We start from the raw sequence: 16,613 nt of genomic DNA on the forward strand, positions 1-16,613 counted from the left end.
CGTTCGCGGAAAAGCCATTTCCACGCACACACCGATCGCCTTTCTATATAGCCAATAGCTGGCCATGGGTGCGAGCAGGCCAGCGCTATATGCCACATATCGCTGGCCGATGTGGCAACAAGTGGGTGGTGGTGGGTGCCTGGTCGCCTGCCTGTGTTGGCTGTGTTCGATGTGTTTTGGGTGGATTTTTCAGGTGGGCTGCAGCTGAAACATAAACTTGTACACGCACACATCCGCCGTCGAGTTTTCCAATTTTCCATTTTGGCCAGAGCGAGATGAGGCATACGATATAGTACATACTATACTTTAGACCATAGAGGCGCACGCACATAACTAGATCATACATAAGTATATAGCGCATACGGACGTTCGGAGCGTTGGCGGCATTTTACACATTTGTTTTTGGAATCAAATATCGTAGAGCATAAATTTCACAGCCATTAAAAAGTCGGCCTGCATATAGTGCTCTATAATATATACGCACAGATGTTCGTGCCGATATATAGCACATATAGTTTGGATTCCTCAGCGGATCGTTGCAGCATTTGAACCCCAGAGTGCACGCCCTACAAAATCTCCAACCCAGCCCGCCCCGATCACCGATCATCCCCCTATACAAATACATATATATATATATATATATTTATTTACTTATATCTATATCGCGATCGAACTGCTGACGTCGAACGGCCTTAGGTGGCCCCATCGCATTGCCATTTGTCTAACACTTGAATCTATTCGTCATTGTTCCGATTTTCTTTTTTTATTTCTCTCCTTTTGCTATGCTATTTTTTATATTTTATTTTCCTTTCTAACAGATACTTTTGCCAAATAGTTTCAGATACACTTACACGCCTTGCAGCACTTTTAGCTATCGAATTTAATTCATTCTTTATTGGTTTTTTTTTTCAAAATATACTATTTGAAGAATTTGACAAAATCTCTTTTCCCTATATGCAAATTAAAAAAAAAAAATCAATTTTTTTATATCGTTTAATAAACATCATAACACAATAAGAAATATTAGTATTAAGTAAGCGTAGTGAAACATATTTTGTTCTATATTCATAGCTTTCTTTCTAGTATTTATAAAATTAAAATAAAGCAAAAACTTATAATATTTTAATAAAATATACTTTCATTTACACCGATTTCCGTTATTTTTTTCCAATGAAATATAATTTTTCCAAATTAAATATAATTTCATAGAATTAAATATAAATTCTATAAGAATATAAAAAAGAAGAATTTGTACTTTTTATTTACACTTTTATCTTCTTAAATTATAAATACTGCAACAAAAAAACAATTGGCCTATCTGATAGATACCCAAGTTCCCCAAAATCAGGATAAAATAATTGTTATATTTATACATGATTATATATATTTATTTATGATTATAGAAAAAATAATTTAAGCCCAAGAGGATTCCCTTAATTCCTTGCATAAACAGTGGCTCAAATGAAATGTGTAATTTAAAAACAAGCTATGAATATTATTATTTTAAAATTATATATATTACAATATTCCCCAACAGTAAAATTACTATATAGTCGCAAAGTTTCGGCATTTGTTTTGATTTCGTTTTTGGTTACCAAGTGTCTTAAATTTAGAACATTTTTGTATCTGCACCTCAGCGAAATGCAAAATGCACACACCAGATACGCAGATAGAGAGATACATATGTATGTGTATGGGTAGTTCAGTACGGTCTAGGTATTATGCATGGCTTGCCAAAAACCACAAAACTACAGAATCGCAATGGGACACAGGTGGGCAGGTCGAGTTATCTGGGATTTAGTGCATGAAATGGTCCGGGCGTGTTGTGTCCAGATATAAACGACATCTGTAAGCGCTTTTTGGCTGCTTCTAATTTTTGCCTGCCATCTGGCTGGATTCACATAACATCCTCCGTTCAATAAACAACTATGAACGTATTGCAAACATCGGGCTAAATAGCTCAGTGATTCCTAGACCAAAAGTACGGACATGTGCAGATCTTATATGTGGGCGTGAAAGTGGGTGGGAAGTCGGGTATGCCGTATGCCGTATTCAAGTAAATTTCAATTCGCATCATCTTCTGAATGTCCGAATATCAGAAAGTTAGAAAGGCAAGTCAGAATATTCGAAAATCAGGGAATAACAAATAGCACAGTTTCGAATTTTTGTTGTTCTATTTTTGGCCGTTTTGTGTGGGCGCTATTCGTCTGTAGCCTTCGGTTTTTAGTGCCGATCGTATGCACGAAGATGCCCGATATAAAAAAAAATATATATATATTAAAGTATGTATATGTATTTGTTTAAATATCTTCTATATGTCTATCTATAGGTTAGCTTTCTGGGGCGATGTTTACGGGCAACTGTGGGTAATATCTGCATAGATCAGGAATAACATAAACATTATCCAAGATCTGGAAAAATATTTGATTTCAGACAAGAAAGATGGCCCTGGGATTATATGAATGAACAGCGTATCCAAAGTCTCGAATAATTTGAATTGATTGCAATCAGTGCAAACTTAAATAATAAGGCAACAATATCGCATCACTTGCATTTTTTTAATGTTGTATGATGCAAGAAAATATTTGAAAGTCTATAATATGTTCCTTTTAATGTTAGATTTCAGTCACCAGAATAGTAAGAGCTTCCTATTATTAACTAAAATGTAAGAATTAAAATCAATGCACTTCCCAGCATAAAGTTAAAATATATAATTCATAAAGTTTTCAATGAATAAGATCAGGTCAAGCAAACATATTTTGTAAAGAACAAACAAGCGATGTGTGCCAATTTTAGAATCTATATGTTGGATGTTCGATTTAAAAATACGCTCTAACTAAATTAAATGAAATGAAAACGGACCAATTAAAAAAAGCAAAAAAAAAAAATTGGGAAAAAGAAAACAACGGAAAAATCCATAAGAAAAAAAAGACACATAGAAGAAACCCCGAGATGAAAACAGCAGAAAATATAAAAACGTTTAAGAAAAGAGCCATCATACACAGTCTGGCTATATAGTACCTAATGCTCCGCCTACTATATGTATAGTATTACACGTTTATTTTCAGAATTTGTTTTTGACTTAATTTTCGGCTTGTTGACACTTGGAAACGTGTATCAGTAGTCAAGCCAACAAAATCGCGACGGAAACCAAAATGTTACAACTATTTCAATATACTCGTATTGATAGTTTCGAAAAAAATCATGTTGGTAAGTTCGATGTGTGCTTAAAGAAAACGTTATTTTTGTATGAAAGTAAATGTATTTTTTTATCATGCATTAAGTCCGATCTTGTGAAACTCGTAACTTCGCTCATTAAAATCAAAACATTTAATTATCCTTTTTTTCTGAATGAGTATTTTCTCTTGTATTTGAAATAAATATACTTCTTGTATTGTTTCTTAATAAAGATTAAAGGATAAAAAAAATAAGTTGCACTGTGAAGTTTTATTTTGTTTCATAGAGTGGTCAAAATCAATTTCTACTAGTTCCTTAATGGTTATTTTGAATTCAAAAGTAACCGCCAATTTTCGCAATGGTGTAGTCGATAATGCCATTGGTCGAAGGGAAACATATCGATAACCGGCAAATGCACATCTAATTGGAGTACAAAATAACGCCTCCTGATATCGATACGCTATCACAAACAAGAAAATAGAATAAAAACAAAATCGTTTGGAAATCGTAAAGAAAGAAAGTTAAACACGACTGACAGATAATTGCAAAACCAAATAAGTGCGCCGTGGTCCGAATAGAACAACAATTGCGTGGCGTGGCTACACGAGTGCGAGCGAGAGGGCCGATGTGGTAGTGGCCAATCCTATTGGATATTCATTTTGCTGGCAAAAAACGCATTTTTGGTGGACACCGCTTGCTCCTTGGTCCAAGGATAACGACCAACGATGGCCAACGAGCCGGAGAACAAACCACCGATCCTGCACATCCTCGTGGTGGGCTTCCACCACAAGCTGGGCTGTCAGGTGGAGTTCTCGCACCCGCCGCTAATCTCGGGCTCCACGGGACGTCACGAATGCCCCTCCGGCTGGAAGTACCTGCCCACTCTGGCCCTGCCCGACGGCTCGCATAACTTTGCAGAGGACACGGTGTTCTTCAACCTGCCCAGTTTGTATGAGCCGGCTGCGAGTATCTACGGCGTGTCCTGCTATCGCCAGATACGCGTGGAGAAGCTAAAGATTCGGACGGCGGACCTCACGCGCAGCACCGTTCAGAAGTCCGTTTGCATATTGGCCCGCCTGCCCATCTACGGGTACATCGAGGTGAAGCTAGCCCTCATTGCCGATGCCTTTTTCGATCAGGGCGACTTCTCCGGCACGGAACTGCTGGTCAAGGCCTATCAGCAGCTAAATGCCTGCCTCCAGGACGACGAATCGCGCCGCCCGTTGCGCCACTTTCACGTGGGCCTGTCCCTGCGCGAAATCGTACTACATTGGCGCCACAAGACGCTAATGCTCTTCAAACTAATGCTGCTGCAGCGACGAGTGGTGTGTTTCGGTTCGCCAGTGCGCCAAATGTGTGTGCTGATCCTGGGCATGGCATCGCTGGTGCCGCGGCTGCTGGAGAAGGGCTTCCAGGAGGTGGCCTGTGTGCGCACGTCGCGTCCACTGTCGCCCATGCCGGATTTCACCGACTCCCTGCAGCGGGAGGCGCAGGCGGAAGCCGAGGCGGAACTGGAGGCAGTGGCTTCCGTAGCATCTGCCACCGATGAGCAGAAACTGACGCCCGAGTGCGCCACAGCGGTGGAGGGCGAGGCCGAGGAGCTGGCCCTCGTCTCATCCGCAGCGTCGGCGGGCGAGGAGCAGGCCAGTGGAGATGACACGTCGACGCGTTCCACGCCCAACTCACAGTCGCAGGACTCCTCGAACGGCAGGAACAGCTCGCTGACCAGAGAGGCCAGCGTGGACACACTGGCGTGTGAGTAGCCCATTAAGTCTGCCACCGATTTTGGCGTAACTAGCATTTTAGTCAATTGTAACCTTTGTTATTGCGTTAAACATATATGTACATACGTATTTATCATGCCATATAAGTGAATCATACTTGATAGGAGCTTACAGACATCAAACATTACGTATGACGCAGTTTCAGGGAATGTACTACGAAAAATATTGTTAACTGATCCGTGTGTAAATCTTTCGTCCATAGCCAACCTCGCCGCCTTGTGCGCTGTGAATCCGGATGAGTATCGGGCACCGGTCAGCATCTTCGCCAGCGGCAACCTCTGCCTGCCGTATCTGTCGCTACCGTACATGGACCTGCTCAGCGATCCCATGGTGCTCTCGTATGTCATCGGCACCTCAAACGTACTTTTCCAGCAGAAACGTCAGCTGGCTGACGTTCTGGTGGACATCGAGGCGGCCAATCTGGATGCCCACGATCCGGAGCTCAGGCGCCAGCTGGTGCTGAGCACCGAGGATCTGCGCTACATGGACTACATCATGAAGCACGTCCAATCGCCAAAGGAGGATGCCGAGGGCAGCGAGTACTGGATACGGGAGCAGTTTCAGGGCTACATTCTCGCACTCTTGCGAACTGCTGTGGCTCCAGGTGGGTGCAATCTGGTTGGCTTTTAGTTGAACCATCAAATGCCAATGTATTTCTTGTTTACAGATGCCACGCCCAAGGACAACGATCATTTCAATGCGCACTTCATGAGCGCCTTCAAGCGCACCCAATGCTTTCAGGAATGGTACGACGTTAGGCCCGAACCCGAGTTCTTTGAGGCCCTGCCCGCTGGTCATCCCTTCGCCGGTACCTTGTCCGTGGCGGACATGAAACTGAAACTAGCACAGTAAGCGGTTAAAATCCAGATCTCCATACCGATGGGAATCTAAGTTTCTATACAATTGCAATTTGCAGAACCATGCAAAATAGCGAGAGTGGGCGAAAAATCAACCAGGCGGTGAACACGACGAGTCGTGCGGTGGGCGGTGCCATATCCCAGGCCAAGGGCGCCTTCTCCAGCTGGTGGTCATCCATCACGACGGCACCGCCCAATGCAGCAAATGCAGGGCTCGCGACCAGCAGCGCGAATGGTCAGGAAGGGGATGTGAGCGAAGGAGCTGCAGCCCAAGAGATCTCAGTTACATTCCAGAATCATAAGGACGTCGAGGACCTTGACGTGGCGGGAGTCAGCATCCACCTGGCTGGCCAGGAAGAGGCACACAGCTGCGACAAGCCGCAAGGCATCGTCGAGATTGGACGCGAGGCGGAGCTGTTGGACAAAACCGCGCAGTCGGAGGAGCCCAAGATTGCGTCTGCCAGCCAAGCCGGTCGGCCAGGATGTGGCGGCGATGTGGCCACCTCGGCCGTGGAGCGCAGCAGTGGCGATGTCTTCATTGTCTGAGGACGTTAGCACTATCGGGGGCATTGTATAGAATTGAACTAAGCTAAATGATAATTATTTATTACGCAACATATTGTCTCAGTCTCAATGTTGAATTTATAACTACTACTCGAACTTCCCCCCTATTTTTTTGTATACCCATACATATTCTGTAGTTGGTTGACTTGTGGTACTAAGAAACCTGGGATTTATGATCGAGCGACAATATAATGAGATACATCACTACTACTTGAAATAATACCTCATTTTCGTTTATTTTAAGCCCAAAAATGACAAACTATATATTTACAAATGCGAAAAGCGCGCACAAATGAAATAATATCGAAATGAATTATTTGAATTGCTATAAATGCAACCGTTTTGTTACTTTTCCTTGCAACTTTTTGTGGCACAAGTCAATCGCACGCGCTAACCTAAACAAAATTGGCCAAATGATAATATAATTTAATATTTATAGATGCCTACGCTTAAGTTACCCTTGCCGTATTCACCCACCACTCAGTGTATACATATGTATAACCATGTAAAGCTAAACCGTTCCAAGTGCAATTTGTAATCCCAAAAAAAAGGCAGCGGAGATCCGTAATGAAATCCGTAATACGTGTGGCAATAAAGAACTTAAGAAATCTGATATTATGGAGTATCATCCCCTCTTTTGTCCAGGAACCGCCGTGTTCAACTCAATTTACCTAATTCAAATGTAATCAAAAATAAATGCATTTCATAAAACATACAAAATTGAACATTGCAAACAGCTTCATTGCCTTTTCAATTTGAAAACAAAGAGTACTCTTTAATAAATCCCTTAGAGATCCACTGGACTACAACAAAACATCCGGATCAAATCAATGATTCTTGATGGCCTCTAGCACGGGCTGAAAGGATGGCAGCTTGGCGGAGTACACCTTTTGCTCCACCTCGCTCAGCTTGGCCTGAGTCGCGTTGACCTTTGATTCCACAGCGAGCAGCGTGTTCTCCGCTGTGGCCAGCTTCTGCTCGCATTTTTCCAGGCGATCTTTGCGGGCCTTGAGATCCTGCTCCTGAAACTGCTCGGCGGCGGTGAGTAGATCCTCGTTCCGTTGCTTGTTGGCTTCCAGCTTCTCCAGCGCCTGCTTCTCCTGTTTCTCCAACTCACCCAGACGGGCCGTCTGGTCGTACTGATCCTCGAGCAGCTGCTGCCTGTGCTGCGCGTGCATGTCGCGCTTGGTCCGATAGCTGGCCTCCATTTTGGTCAGACGCTGCTTCTGCGCCCGCAACTGAGTGTCCAAGGTGGCGATTTCCGTGTCCAACTCGATGGAATCAGACTTTACTTTGGCCACCTGCTTGTCCAACATCTGACGCCGATCGATATTCTGCTGGCGGTGCTGCTGCAGAAGTTTGCCCAGCAACTCCAGGCACTGCACCCGCTCCGAGATGTCCTTTTGATTGGGATTTAGCGGCAGAGTAAGGTCCGATTGCTGGCCAATGCCGCTCTTTAGCAGGCCACAAATCACTGGATCCATGCTCAGGTGGCGGACGTGCGAGTTGAAGACCTCAACGGAATCCAGTTGCTTTTGCTTGGCGCGGGACAGCATCACCTGCTGATGCAGCTCCAGCTCGGACACCTCCTTCACCTGGCGTTCATAAGCCTTGGAGTAGTTTTCCATATCGTCGCACTTCATTTGAAGCTCCTTTAGCTGCTGGGCAGAGAACTTCTGGCTGTTAACCGCCTGCTCCAAACGCTTTTCGTACTTCATTTGCTGGCGGAGATTAGACTGCTTTTCTTCTGCCCGGGCAGACAGCTGTTCGAATAGCTTCAGTTTCTTGCTCAGCTCCTCTTGACTGGCAGCTAGCTGTTGGGCAAGCTGGTCGTGCTCTTTGGTAAGACGTTCCAGTTTGTTCAGTTTATTGTCGTCGCTGGGATCATGCAACTTATTCTCCAGTTGCTGCAGTTTCGTTTTGAGATCGCCGATTAGCTGGTCTAAGGCTTTGCGATCGGGCAAATCACACTTCTTGCTGATCACCTGATCCCTGGTCTCCGCCTGCAGCTTGGCCTCCTCCTTGGTGAGCTCCTGATCCCACAAGGCAATGCATTTGCTAGCCTCTTCGAAGAGCAGACCATTGAGCTCTTCATCTAGCTGAATGGCGTGCGCCTGGGTGGTGGACATGATGGTCGTCGACTCGCAGTGCATGCTATTCAAATACGAACTGGGCTGCTCCATCGTTTCCATAAACGGAAACTCCTCCTCCACCACATCCGACGAGGGCAGAGGCGGTACAAAGTCCATGAGAAAGTCCAGCAGGACGATCACATGGCCGAATGAATGCTGTGTTGTTGGCGATACAAGCCATGATTTGTTCACCTGCAAGTCACAAGTGGATTTAAGAATCAAAAGAACACTGTAAACCTAAGATCATCCCAGTTGCTTACCTGGTAAGGATACTGCAGCTTTTGCATTGCGCTGGTAATATCCTCGACATGGTTCTGACCCACTGTCACCCGATTCCGCCAGATGTGATGGAACAGGAAGTTGAGAATGGAGACAAATTGCTTGATGGTCATGTGCCGCAACCCACCGGGCCGACTGAAGAGATCCGCAATAAGCCCTGTGGGAGCCTCGCTGTGCTGGATGCCATGTAAGTATTCCAGGATCTGCTGCGCCCGCTCCGCCACCCATTTCTTGTCGGAGTGCGGCGCAATGGCGCGCTCCGCAGTGGAGGGCACAAACCGGTGGCCTCGCTTGGGCGTCAAGCCCATTTGACTGGCCCGATCGCGCTCCAAGTTCAGCGGCTGCGGCAGACGCGATGCGGACGGCCTGTGCGGGATTGGATTCAGACATTAGTGGTTGTGCATTCGATTATCAAATGGTTGTGCCTACCTTCTGGGTGCCGCCTGGCTGGAGGAGGGCGTGTGCGTGGCTGCACTGCGCTTTGTTGCCCTGGAAGAGGATACGCATATGCATCATTAAAGAGATTTGCTCAGTTGGATTTGGATGCCGGGTCACTCACCTGGTTTGCCGCTTATCGGCAGTGCCTCGCTCCTCCAGTACATCGCCACGGAACTCGCTGGTCCGCCGGGGCATCAGGTGCGACATCTTGGCGTTATTGAAACTACGTTGATTAAATTAAATGTTTACTCAGTTTGATTGGGAATCGCGCGTCGTTTAACGCCTGTTATCGGCAAATCGATAGTTTCCAGGGATGCAGTAGCGACTGTCACCGCAGAGTTACTCAACCATCTGGCAGCACTGCCAAATAAAAAGTGCGCCATTTACTTAAAAATTCTGATCACTTTAGGATCATGCCACCAAAACGGAACAAAAAAACAGAGGTACGATTGAAATACTATATTATTTCAATAGCTAAATGGGAAATGCCCAACGATTCTACAGGCGCCAGTTGCTGAGCGGGATGCAGGCGAAGAGCTGGATCCCAATGCGCCGGTGCTCTACGTAGAGCACTGCCGATCCTGACGAGTCTTTCGTCGTCGAGCGGAGGATCTGCACTCCGCTCTCCGGGAGCGTGGTCTCCAACAGCTTCAGCTCCAGCTGAATGCACTTGGAGCACCGCGGCGAGGAGCCTTCGAGTTGAGTTTGAGCGCTGGCGGAATGGGGAAGCAGGAGCAGGTGGCACTCTGGTCGGGTCTAAAGCGGGGTCCACCACGTGCTCTCAAGTTTCCCACTGTGGAGGAGGTATACGATCGGATTGTTGGGATTCTAAATGACCAGCAGGAGTCCAAGGAACTGAAGTCATCGAAAATTGATTTACCGCAGTCCGAGGCAAAAACATCGCCAAAGAATTCGGAGGCCACAGAGGAAGCACAGGAAACTGAGGTAGGAAAGCCCCAATGAGTCCAAAAAAAATTAACTCAATATGGTTTTTATCAAAAACAAAGGCAGCTTCAACTTCGTGTAAATCCAAAAAGGAACAGAAATTCGAGGAAGAACAAACTAAAGTCGACTCAAAGGAAGCGAAACAATCCAAAGAGCTGGCCAAAACGAAGAGACAACCGAAAGCCCAAAAGAAGCCGGCAAAGGCATCCGAATCCCAAGAAGAAGTCACCGAAGAGAAGCCTGTAAGCAGCCAGAAACGGAAGCGGACCACCAGATCCTCCACAGACGAGGCTACTGCCAGTGCCAAGCGGAGGAGGTAGTTGTGCCCAAAACAAAGCGTTCAGCAATAGTGCCCTATGATCGATGATTGGCAAATCCTCTCGAGGAACCGATCGTTGAGAACCCCTTTGCCTTTGTTGATCGCTCAATTTTGGACCAAAACTACATACATGAAAAATACTCGGGCATTGTTATTACAAAATATATTAAAACATCTTAGAAACCTATTTCCATTTTTGTTTTTTTTTTTTTTTTCATTCTCTTGTGGTTCATTTTTGTCTGATTTTTTGCCTCTCATTCGTTAAAATTTTGTGGACTTTGATTCTTCCAAAATGTACATGTTTTTCTTTTTTGATCTTGTTTCAATTTTGTCCCTTCTTAGTTAGTTAAAATTTGTTTTCGTTTTTAGCTCAGCTTAATAATTATGATCCTAGAGAAAAAATTTTGGTTTTACGAAATTGTTTTTCCTTTTAGCTTCTTCTAATGCTAGAGATACCCTACCACTTGCCTAAATAGATTACAATTTGAATTGTCTCTTTTTTAACTAAAATTTTGGTTAAATAAAAAAAATTGAATATAATATGTGGGGTGGGGAGGGGTGGGGTGTCTAGGTGAAATAGTATTAAGAACATGCAGCAACAGAAACCGAGAGATTGCGATTAGGTGGAGAGCCAGTCCAAAAGGTGGACTTGCCTTAAGTAGAGTCGCAAATACAATGCATGCAAGTATGTATATATATATATATAATGTCTGTACACCCATATATATAATGTATAATATAATGCAATGGGCTGGCGAACTGCTCTAGCAAAACTTCGGAAACCAGATGGGAAATATAGAAAGTAAGTATTGCAAAACTATACAATTCGGTAACATAATACAAATTGTGCTGTTTCACATAAAATAATTGATTACGAATTGCCTAACGATGACGGAAAAGGATCCTCTTTAAATTCATTGTCTAACTTATGCAATGTTTATAATTGATGGCCTAAAGGTTTGCTACATTACAAAATTGTCCGAAGAATATTTGCTACATCCCTAAGATTCCGTTCAAGTTATCCTATAGTAGGAGTTCGCCAGTCCCATTGCTAGTTCAAAAAACAACAATCAATTGGCTATGGGAACGTAAAGTTAAGAGAGGCGAAACATTGGAATTGTATTGGTTACGGCCTGGTGCGCGGTTCTGATTCGGTTATCCTGGTTCTAATCCTGTTTCTGTCCCTGGTCCACAATGTATTTGTTTCCTTTCTTTCATTTCATGCTTGGCTTTATCCTTTTGTCGGAGGGGAGCACAACAAACAGTGATCAACTAAGGCTTAAAAACTATATTTAAATTATGTGCGAAAAGTAGGTCGATTCAATAGGCGAGAAAACACTGCGAAAAACAAGGCTTTGATTGATTACACGTCCAGTTAGTTGCTGATAGAGCGGTTACAGATACTTCCGATAGTTGCGCAGATGGGCGTTCGCGTCCTCGACCACGCCCACCGCAGCAGCGGCACTCTCGAAGGATGGTGGCTCGATGACCATGCCGGGACTTGTCGGATCGCATGACGCTCCAACGGCGCTGTTTGGCCCCTTGGCTCGTCGCCTGCCACGTGTTCCCGCTCCCCGCGATCTGCGGCTGTTGGCCGAAGCTCCCGATGCTCCTCCGCCGCCGCCGGATCCCGAAACTCCCGCCAAGCCTGCTCCCAGGCTGCCGCTTAGGATGCCTCCGCTGGAGATGGGTCCTCCATTGCTGCCTGGCACACTCTCGCCAGATTCGATGGCCTCCAGCGAGGCGTCCAGCGCCGCATCCGTCGTTGTGATACGCGACCTGGCCGCTGCACTGCGTCTCCGCGAGCTGGAGCTACCGCCGGAATTGCCGCCACCGGCGGCGCCTCCTCCACCACCACCGCCGCCGGAATCTCCACCTCGCTTGCCTGGGCGCCGCTTACGCCTCTTTTTGTTACCATAACGCGGATCATAATCGTACTCATCATCCGCCGGCGACTTGGGCTCCTCCAGTGAATCCACATCGTTCATGTCCATGTCATCGTAGAACCACTCCTTGGGCAAATGCTCCTCCTTGACGGCCTGCTGCTGGTGCTGGTGCTGCTGATGTTGTTGCTGTTGACTGTCCTTGCTGTCGGATGTATCACCGCCGGCGGCACCCAGTGAGCTGGACTCCTCCAGGCTGAAGGCTCCATTAAAATCGTGGGCAGTGTCGCTGTGCAGGGAACCAAGTACGGCCGGCGCGGCTCCGCCGCCCGTAAGCATATTGAGCGTTAGGGAGGAGCTGCTGGCCAGGCTATTGCTGCCGGGCATGGGGCCCACACCGCTGGTCAGGCTGCTCAGTCCCAGATTGACGCCGCTGGCCACCAGAGCTTCGTGCTCCTTGCGTAGCGCCTGGAAGGGACGCTCGGGAAAGCGGCTGTAAGAGTGGAAAGTTCGTTATTAGCAGGGATATACATGGAGCTCACTTAAGAAAAAACACAGGATTTGACGAGATTGAATGGCATATACACAATTGATATTCTTCTAACCTAACTCGTTTTAAATAATATTACCATAGGTAACATACTCCAGGATTTGCAAACTCTAGTGTGCTTCACCAGAGCTATACCTAGCTTTTCCTTGTGCATGTGCCAGTCACTCGAATCCCCCACCGATTGGTGACGATACCTCACCTGTACATCTTGCTCAAGTACTGACGACGGCTCTTCCGCCAGCGGGCAGCCGGATACGTGTAGATCTGGCCCTGCCGGAAGCCGGGCATCCGCTGTCGCTTGTCCAGGAAGAGCTGCGAGTGGTTCTGGGCGACTCCTGTCTGCGGATCGAGGAATGGCAGCCGGTGGCGCCGTTCGCTGCACAAGCGCGTGTTGAAGTTGGCACTGTACTCGATCGTCTCCCGGTAGCTGACATCCTTCAGGAAGCTCTCGATCTTGGCCAGATTCGGCATGGAGACGATCTGGATGTTAACGGCGGAGGACATGGCTGTTCCTGGTCCTAATCCTACTGTTGGCTAACCTTAGAGTCCGGCTGTGCCGCTAATCCATCCCAAAGTCTTGGCAATTTCCGCTCCGCTCCGCCCCGTTTCTTATCGCAATTTTTTCCAGTGTGTTGTGTTCCGTTTCTTATCGCTTTTCGCTGCCTGTTTTTTTTACTCTTCTTCGTCTTCCTCCTCTCCTCTCGACCGACACATACACGCACGCACACACACACACACACACGCAAAGCTCTCTATCGATGTGACCCCGCGCCAGGGGGCGTGGGCGGCAGTGGGCGTGGCGAGGGCGGTACGTTTAGATCGCGATCTGCGGCCGGATTTTCCAATTGTTTAATTGATCAGAAATATTAACGTCGTTTTCACTGCTCTGCTGAATGCCAGTGTTACCAGATGGCGACATTATTTTCCCCCCAAATGTTCTCGACCGACCGGTATTTTTGTCCTAAAAAATCCACTCTTTCGCTTCAATTTTAGCGAGCAGCTTTCTTACCGATTTATGGGCTTGAATAGGTCTGGTAGTTAATTTATGCATTGCATTACATAGCTATGCAATAGTATTTTCTAGTTTTAATTACAAACCTTTTATACAGGGCTTTTGGTTATTTTTCAAACATCGATAAGTTGTAAGCCATCGATTGCCCGGCCAACGGTCATACAATAGAGATGGGCGAGTGGCGATAACGCCTACCTGTTACGCCATTTCAACATAGTATTTTATTATCTTGATCGACTCTGCACAGGCGACTAAAGTTAATAAGCTTATATACAAGGTATATAGCTTGGGAAATATAGACCAGTATTACACAATCATATTGACTTGTTCAGCGTACGATCAAGAACTAAATTCTTCAAATTTGAAAGTACGCATAAGTCATAGATTGCACAAATAAATAATTGGCAATTAATAAAAAAGTTATAAGAACATCGTAAAGGGCAGCGGTGGGTAACGATTTCTTATCGATTCTCCTGTCAGCTGGCAACGCTAAACCAAAACATACAACAAAATTAAAAGGGAAATCAAAACAAGGGAACCCGGTCATTGAAATTTCAGAAAATACTGCTTTGTTTGCTTTAATGGGAATGGGAATGGCTTTTTGCCCCGTAGATATGTAGATATCACATGGAGGCACGGCTCGCAGGGAACACCCGCCAATCCAAACCATTTACATTTACCACTTAGATTAGCTGGGCTCGCAAACAACGGATAAGACTGTATATCAGCTGTACGTACTTACGGTTATTTGGTGATAAAACCAGCGCCATAGTTCCACTTCCACAAAGTAACAAAGAGAAGACTGAGCCGAACAACCTGCCATTCTGATGCCGACGCCCCACCGAGATTAAAGCCCACTTTTCACGCCCCATCCGCAGTTGTCCAGCGACCCCAAGGCACTACACATCGCAACGATAGCCAAATACGCATAGGATTCCGACGATGTGCGTGATATTCTTTTGTGCGGACTCGAATCCGCTGCCTGGCGGCTACAAGCTCATCCTGGCCTCCAATCGGGACGAGTTCTTTGCCCGCGCCACTATGTCGGCGGCCAAGTGGGCGAATGCCGATCATGTTTACGGAGGTATGTGGTGGGGCTTATGTCCTTGGTTGCCTATGCTTAGATGGAGTATAATCCTTGACAGCTTGATGGCAGTCGAATTGAACGAACCCCTCACAAGATCTGCAGCCTAATTGGATTTCCAGCCACGTTACCCATAAGTGTGGATCAACTTGAGCAAATATTTATGTATCCCCCCATTTTAGGGATCGATCTGGAGCCGGGACGCGAGGGCGGCACCTGGCTGGCGATCGGCCACTCCGCTGGCTTCTTCAAGGTGGGCGCCCTGCTCAACCTGACCGGCGAGCCCAAGCCGCGCGATGCAGTTGGTAAACCCCCTTGAGCTACATACTAATCCAAATTGACGCGAGCACACGCACACACACTCATCCATACACCTAACTAAAACTTTCACAACCGCGACCAAAGAAAAAGCAAAGCAAAAACAAACTTTCTTCGTTTCTGTTTTCTGTTTGAAGCGCACAAGAACATTTTGCAACCGCATAATCACAACAGCAACAGCACCGGCATTAACCTTTGCCCCAAGCCCACCACCTCCAACAGCTACCGTCATCCGAATCCGAATCCAAATCAGAACCCGAATACGAATCCGAGTAGGGGGCAATCGAATAACGAACATTTCTTACTAGGGCGCGGCATGATTGTGGCGGACTATGTCACCCGGGCGGACGAGGAGCACAGCATCCTGAACTACAACGAAAGGCTGCTCAAGGACTGCACCAAGTACTCTGCCTTCAACTTTGTGTCCATCGAAATTGGGTGAGTCCTGCAGCCCATTCAGATTAACCTGAATTATAATATATTATTATATGCCTTTTAGTATATATATGTACATATATTGCTTTATGCTGTCTTTATCTCGGAATAATACGTATAATTGCTGATTAAAATGCAATAACATTAGCGATCCGGTGGCCATAAATTATACTTTATAAACTTGATAAAATCGAGATAAGGACAGATATAAATGAACAACAAACATTCGTTCCCAATAGATCTGCATCCCAGCCCGCTCGCGTGAAGCTGCTGAGCAATGTGCCGCCCACGCTGGAGGATTTCCAGAACGGCGAGTGCTGCGGATTCGGCAACAGTCTGCCGCACTCTCCGTTCGAGAAGGTGCGTCATGGCAAACAGGAGTTCGAGGCGATCGTTAAGGCGCACGGGGGAGCCAGCGTGGAGACTCTGTCCGCCCAGCTGATGCAGTTGCTCCGCAACAAGCACAAATTCTGGCCGGACGACGAGCTAAAGAGACGTGCGCCCAACTGGGGCGAGGGATTGAGTGCCCTAAATGTTCATATCGAAGAGCATGCCTACGGCAGCCGCACACACACCGTTGTCCTGGTGGACAGCGAGAATAAGATGCACTTCATTGAGGAAACAATGACTGGGTTGGATCCGCACGGCGAATGGAACAAGACGCACATTGAAAAGGATTTTCAAAACAGCGTTTGACCACGGACAGGATGACGCAACTTCTTGACCTCAATCTCGTTCGAACACTTTCCTTTTGTGGAATAACTTAATTGGCTGATATTCTACTAATCTGTATTTTGACTCTGGCATTTGCGATAATAAATAATATATTTACTATA

The 16,613-nt window shown here is 46.1% G+C and overlaps 5 protein-coding genes across 8 annotated transcripts; 3 read left to right on the top strand and 2 right to left on the bottom strand.

The window, feature by feature from the left end:
• The first annotated feature begins 3,588 nt into the window (after window positions 1–3,588).
• LOC117146402 (late secretory pathway protein AVL9 homolog) lies at window positions 3,589–6,995 on the top strand. The gene is made up of 4 exons (XM_033312586.1): window positions 3,589–4,932; window positions 5,164–5,565; window positions 5,629–5,809; window positions 5,878–6,995. Exons 1-4 carry the CDS (start codon window positions 3,903–3,905, stop codon window positions 6,362–6,364), a joined length of 2,100 nt encoding a protein of 699 aa, XP_033168477.1. The 5' UTR covers window positions 3,589–3,902; the 3' UTR covers window positions 6,365–6,995.
• Window positions 6,996–7,063: 68 nt separating this feature from the next.
• On the bottom strand, window positions 7,064–9,527 carry LOC117146403 (golgin subfamily A member 4). The gene is made up of 4 exons (XM_033312587.1): window positions 9,353–9,527; window positions 9,223–9,282; window positions 8,775–9,159; window positions 7,064–8,706 (listed from the first exon to the last, which is right to left on the bottom strand). Exons 1-4 carry the CDS (start codon window positions 9,436–9,438, stop codon window positions 7,210–7,212), a joined length of 2,028 nt encoding a protein of 675 aa, XP_033168478.1. The 5' UTR covers window positions 9,439–9,527; the 3' UTR covers window positions 7,064–7,209.
• Window positions 9,528–9,578: 51 nt separating this feature from the next.
• LOC117146405 (selenoprotein BthD) lies at window positions 9,579–10,682 on the top strand. The gene is made up of 3 exons (XM_033312589.1): window positions 9,579–9,674; window positions 9,736–10,176; window positions 10,239–10,682. The coding sequence occupies exons 1-3, from the start codon at window positions 9,645–9,647 to the stop codon at window positions 10,494–10,496; spliced, it is 729 nt and encodes a 242-aa protein (XP_033168480.1). The 5' UTR covers window positions 9,579–9,644; the 3' UTR covers window positions 10,497–10,682.
• Window positions 10,683–10,694: 12 nt separating this feature from the next.
• Window positions 10,695–13,849, bottom strand: LOC117146404 (homeotic protein female sterile). The gene is made up of 2 exons (XM_033312588.1): window positions 13,128–13,849; window positions 10,695–12,871 (listed from the first exon to the last, which is right to left on the bottom strand). Exons 1-2 carry the CDS (start codon window positions 13,430–13,432, stop codon window positions 11,890–11,892), a joined length of 1,287 nt encoding a protein of 428 aa, XP_033168479.1. The 5' UTR covers window positions 13,433–13,849; the 3' UTR covers window positions 10,695–11,889.
• A 563-nt stretch (window positions 13,850–14,412) lies between these two features.
• On the top strand, window positions 14,413–16,613 carry LOC117146692 (transport and Golgi organization protein 2). Of its 4 annotated transcripts, none has more exons than XM_033313080.1 (5): window positions 14,413–14,670; window positions 14,729–15,024; window positions 15,207–15,329; window positions 15,480–15,780; window positions 16,017–16,613. In XM_033313080.1, the coding sequence occupies exons 2-5, from the start codon at window positions 14,883–14,885 to the stop codon at window positions 16,471–16,473; spliced, it is 1,023 nt and encodes a 340-aa protein (XP_033168971.1). In that variant the 5' UTR covers window positions 14,413–14,670; window positions 14,729–14,882; the 3' UTR covers window positions 16,474–16,613. The 4 variants fall into 4 exon arrangements, with proteins under 4 accessions (XP_033168971.1, XP_033168972.1, XP_033168970.1 ...); XM_033313081.1 differs by having other exon boundaries at window positions 14,819–15,024; XM_033313079.1 differs by having other exon boundaries at window positions 14,413–15,024.

The sequence above is a fragment of the Drosophila mauritiana genome, chromosome X, assembly GCF_004382145.1.
Source record: "Drosophila mauritiana strain mau12 chromosome X, ASM438214v1, whole genome shotgun sequence".
NCBI lineage: Eukaryota > Metazoa > Arthropoda > Insecta > Diptera > Drosophilidae > Drosophila > Drosophila mauritiana.

Excerpts from the sequence above, each read along its gene's own strand:
- LOC117146402 (XM_033312586.1), top strand. The coding sequence starts at position 3,903 with ATGGCCAACGAGCCGGAGAACAAACCACCGATCCTGCACATCCTCGTG. Across the intron at positions 4,933-5,163 it reads CAGCGTGGACACACTGGCGT|CCAACCTCGCCGCCTTGTGC; the intron begins GTGAGTAGCCCA and ends TTTCGTCCATAG. Across the intron at positions 5,566-5,628 it reads GCGAACTGCTGTGGCTCCAG|ATGCCACGCCCAAGGACAAC; the intron begins GTGGGTGCAATC and ends TCTTGTTTACAG.
- LOC117146403 (XM_033312587.1), bottom strand. The coding sequence starts at position 9,438 with ATGTCGCACCTGATGCCCCGGCGGACCAGCGAGTTCCGTGGCGATGTA. Across the intron at positions 9,160-9,222 it reads AGCCAGGCGGCACCCAGAAG|GCCGTCCGCATCGCGTCTGC; the intron begins GTAGGCACAACC and ends AATCCCGCACAG. Across the intron at positions 8,707-8,774 it reads AGCTGCAGTATCCTTACCAG|GTGAACAAATCATGGCTTGT; the intron begins GTAAGCAACTGG and ends TGTGACTTGCAG.
- LOC117146404 (XM_033312588.1), bottom strand. The coding sequence starts at position 13,432 with ATGTCCTCCGCCGTTAACATCCAGATCGTCTCCATGCCGAATCTGGCC. Across the intron at positions 12,872-13,127 it reads TACTTGAGCAAGATGTACAG|CCGCTTTCCCGAGCGTCCCT; the intron begins GTGAGGTATCGT and ends CCACTCTTACAG.
- LOC117146692 (XM_033313079.1), top strand. The coding sequence starts at position 14,883 with ATGTGCGTGATATTCTTTTGTGCGGACTCGAATCCGCTGCCTGGCGGC. Across the intron at positions 15,330-15,479 it reads CAAGCCGCGCGATGCAGTTG|CGCACAAGAACATTTTGCAA; the intron begins GTAAACCCCCTT and ends TTCTGTTTGAAG. Across the intron at positions 15,781-16,016 it reads TTTGTGTCCATCGAAATTGG|ATCTGCATCCCAGCCCGCTC; the intron begins GTGAGTCCTGCA and ends CGTTCCCAATAG.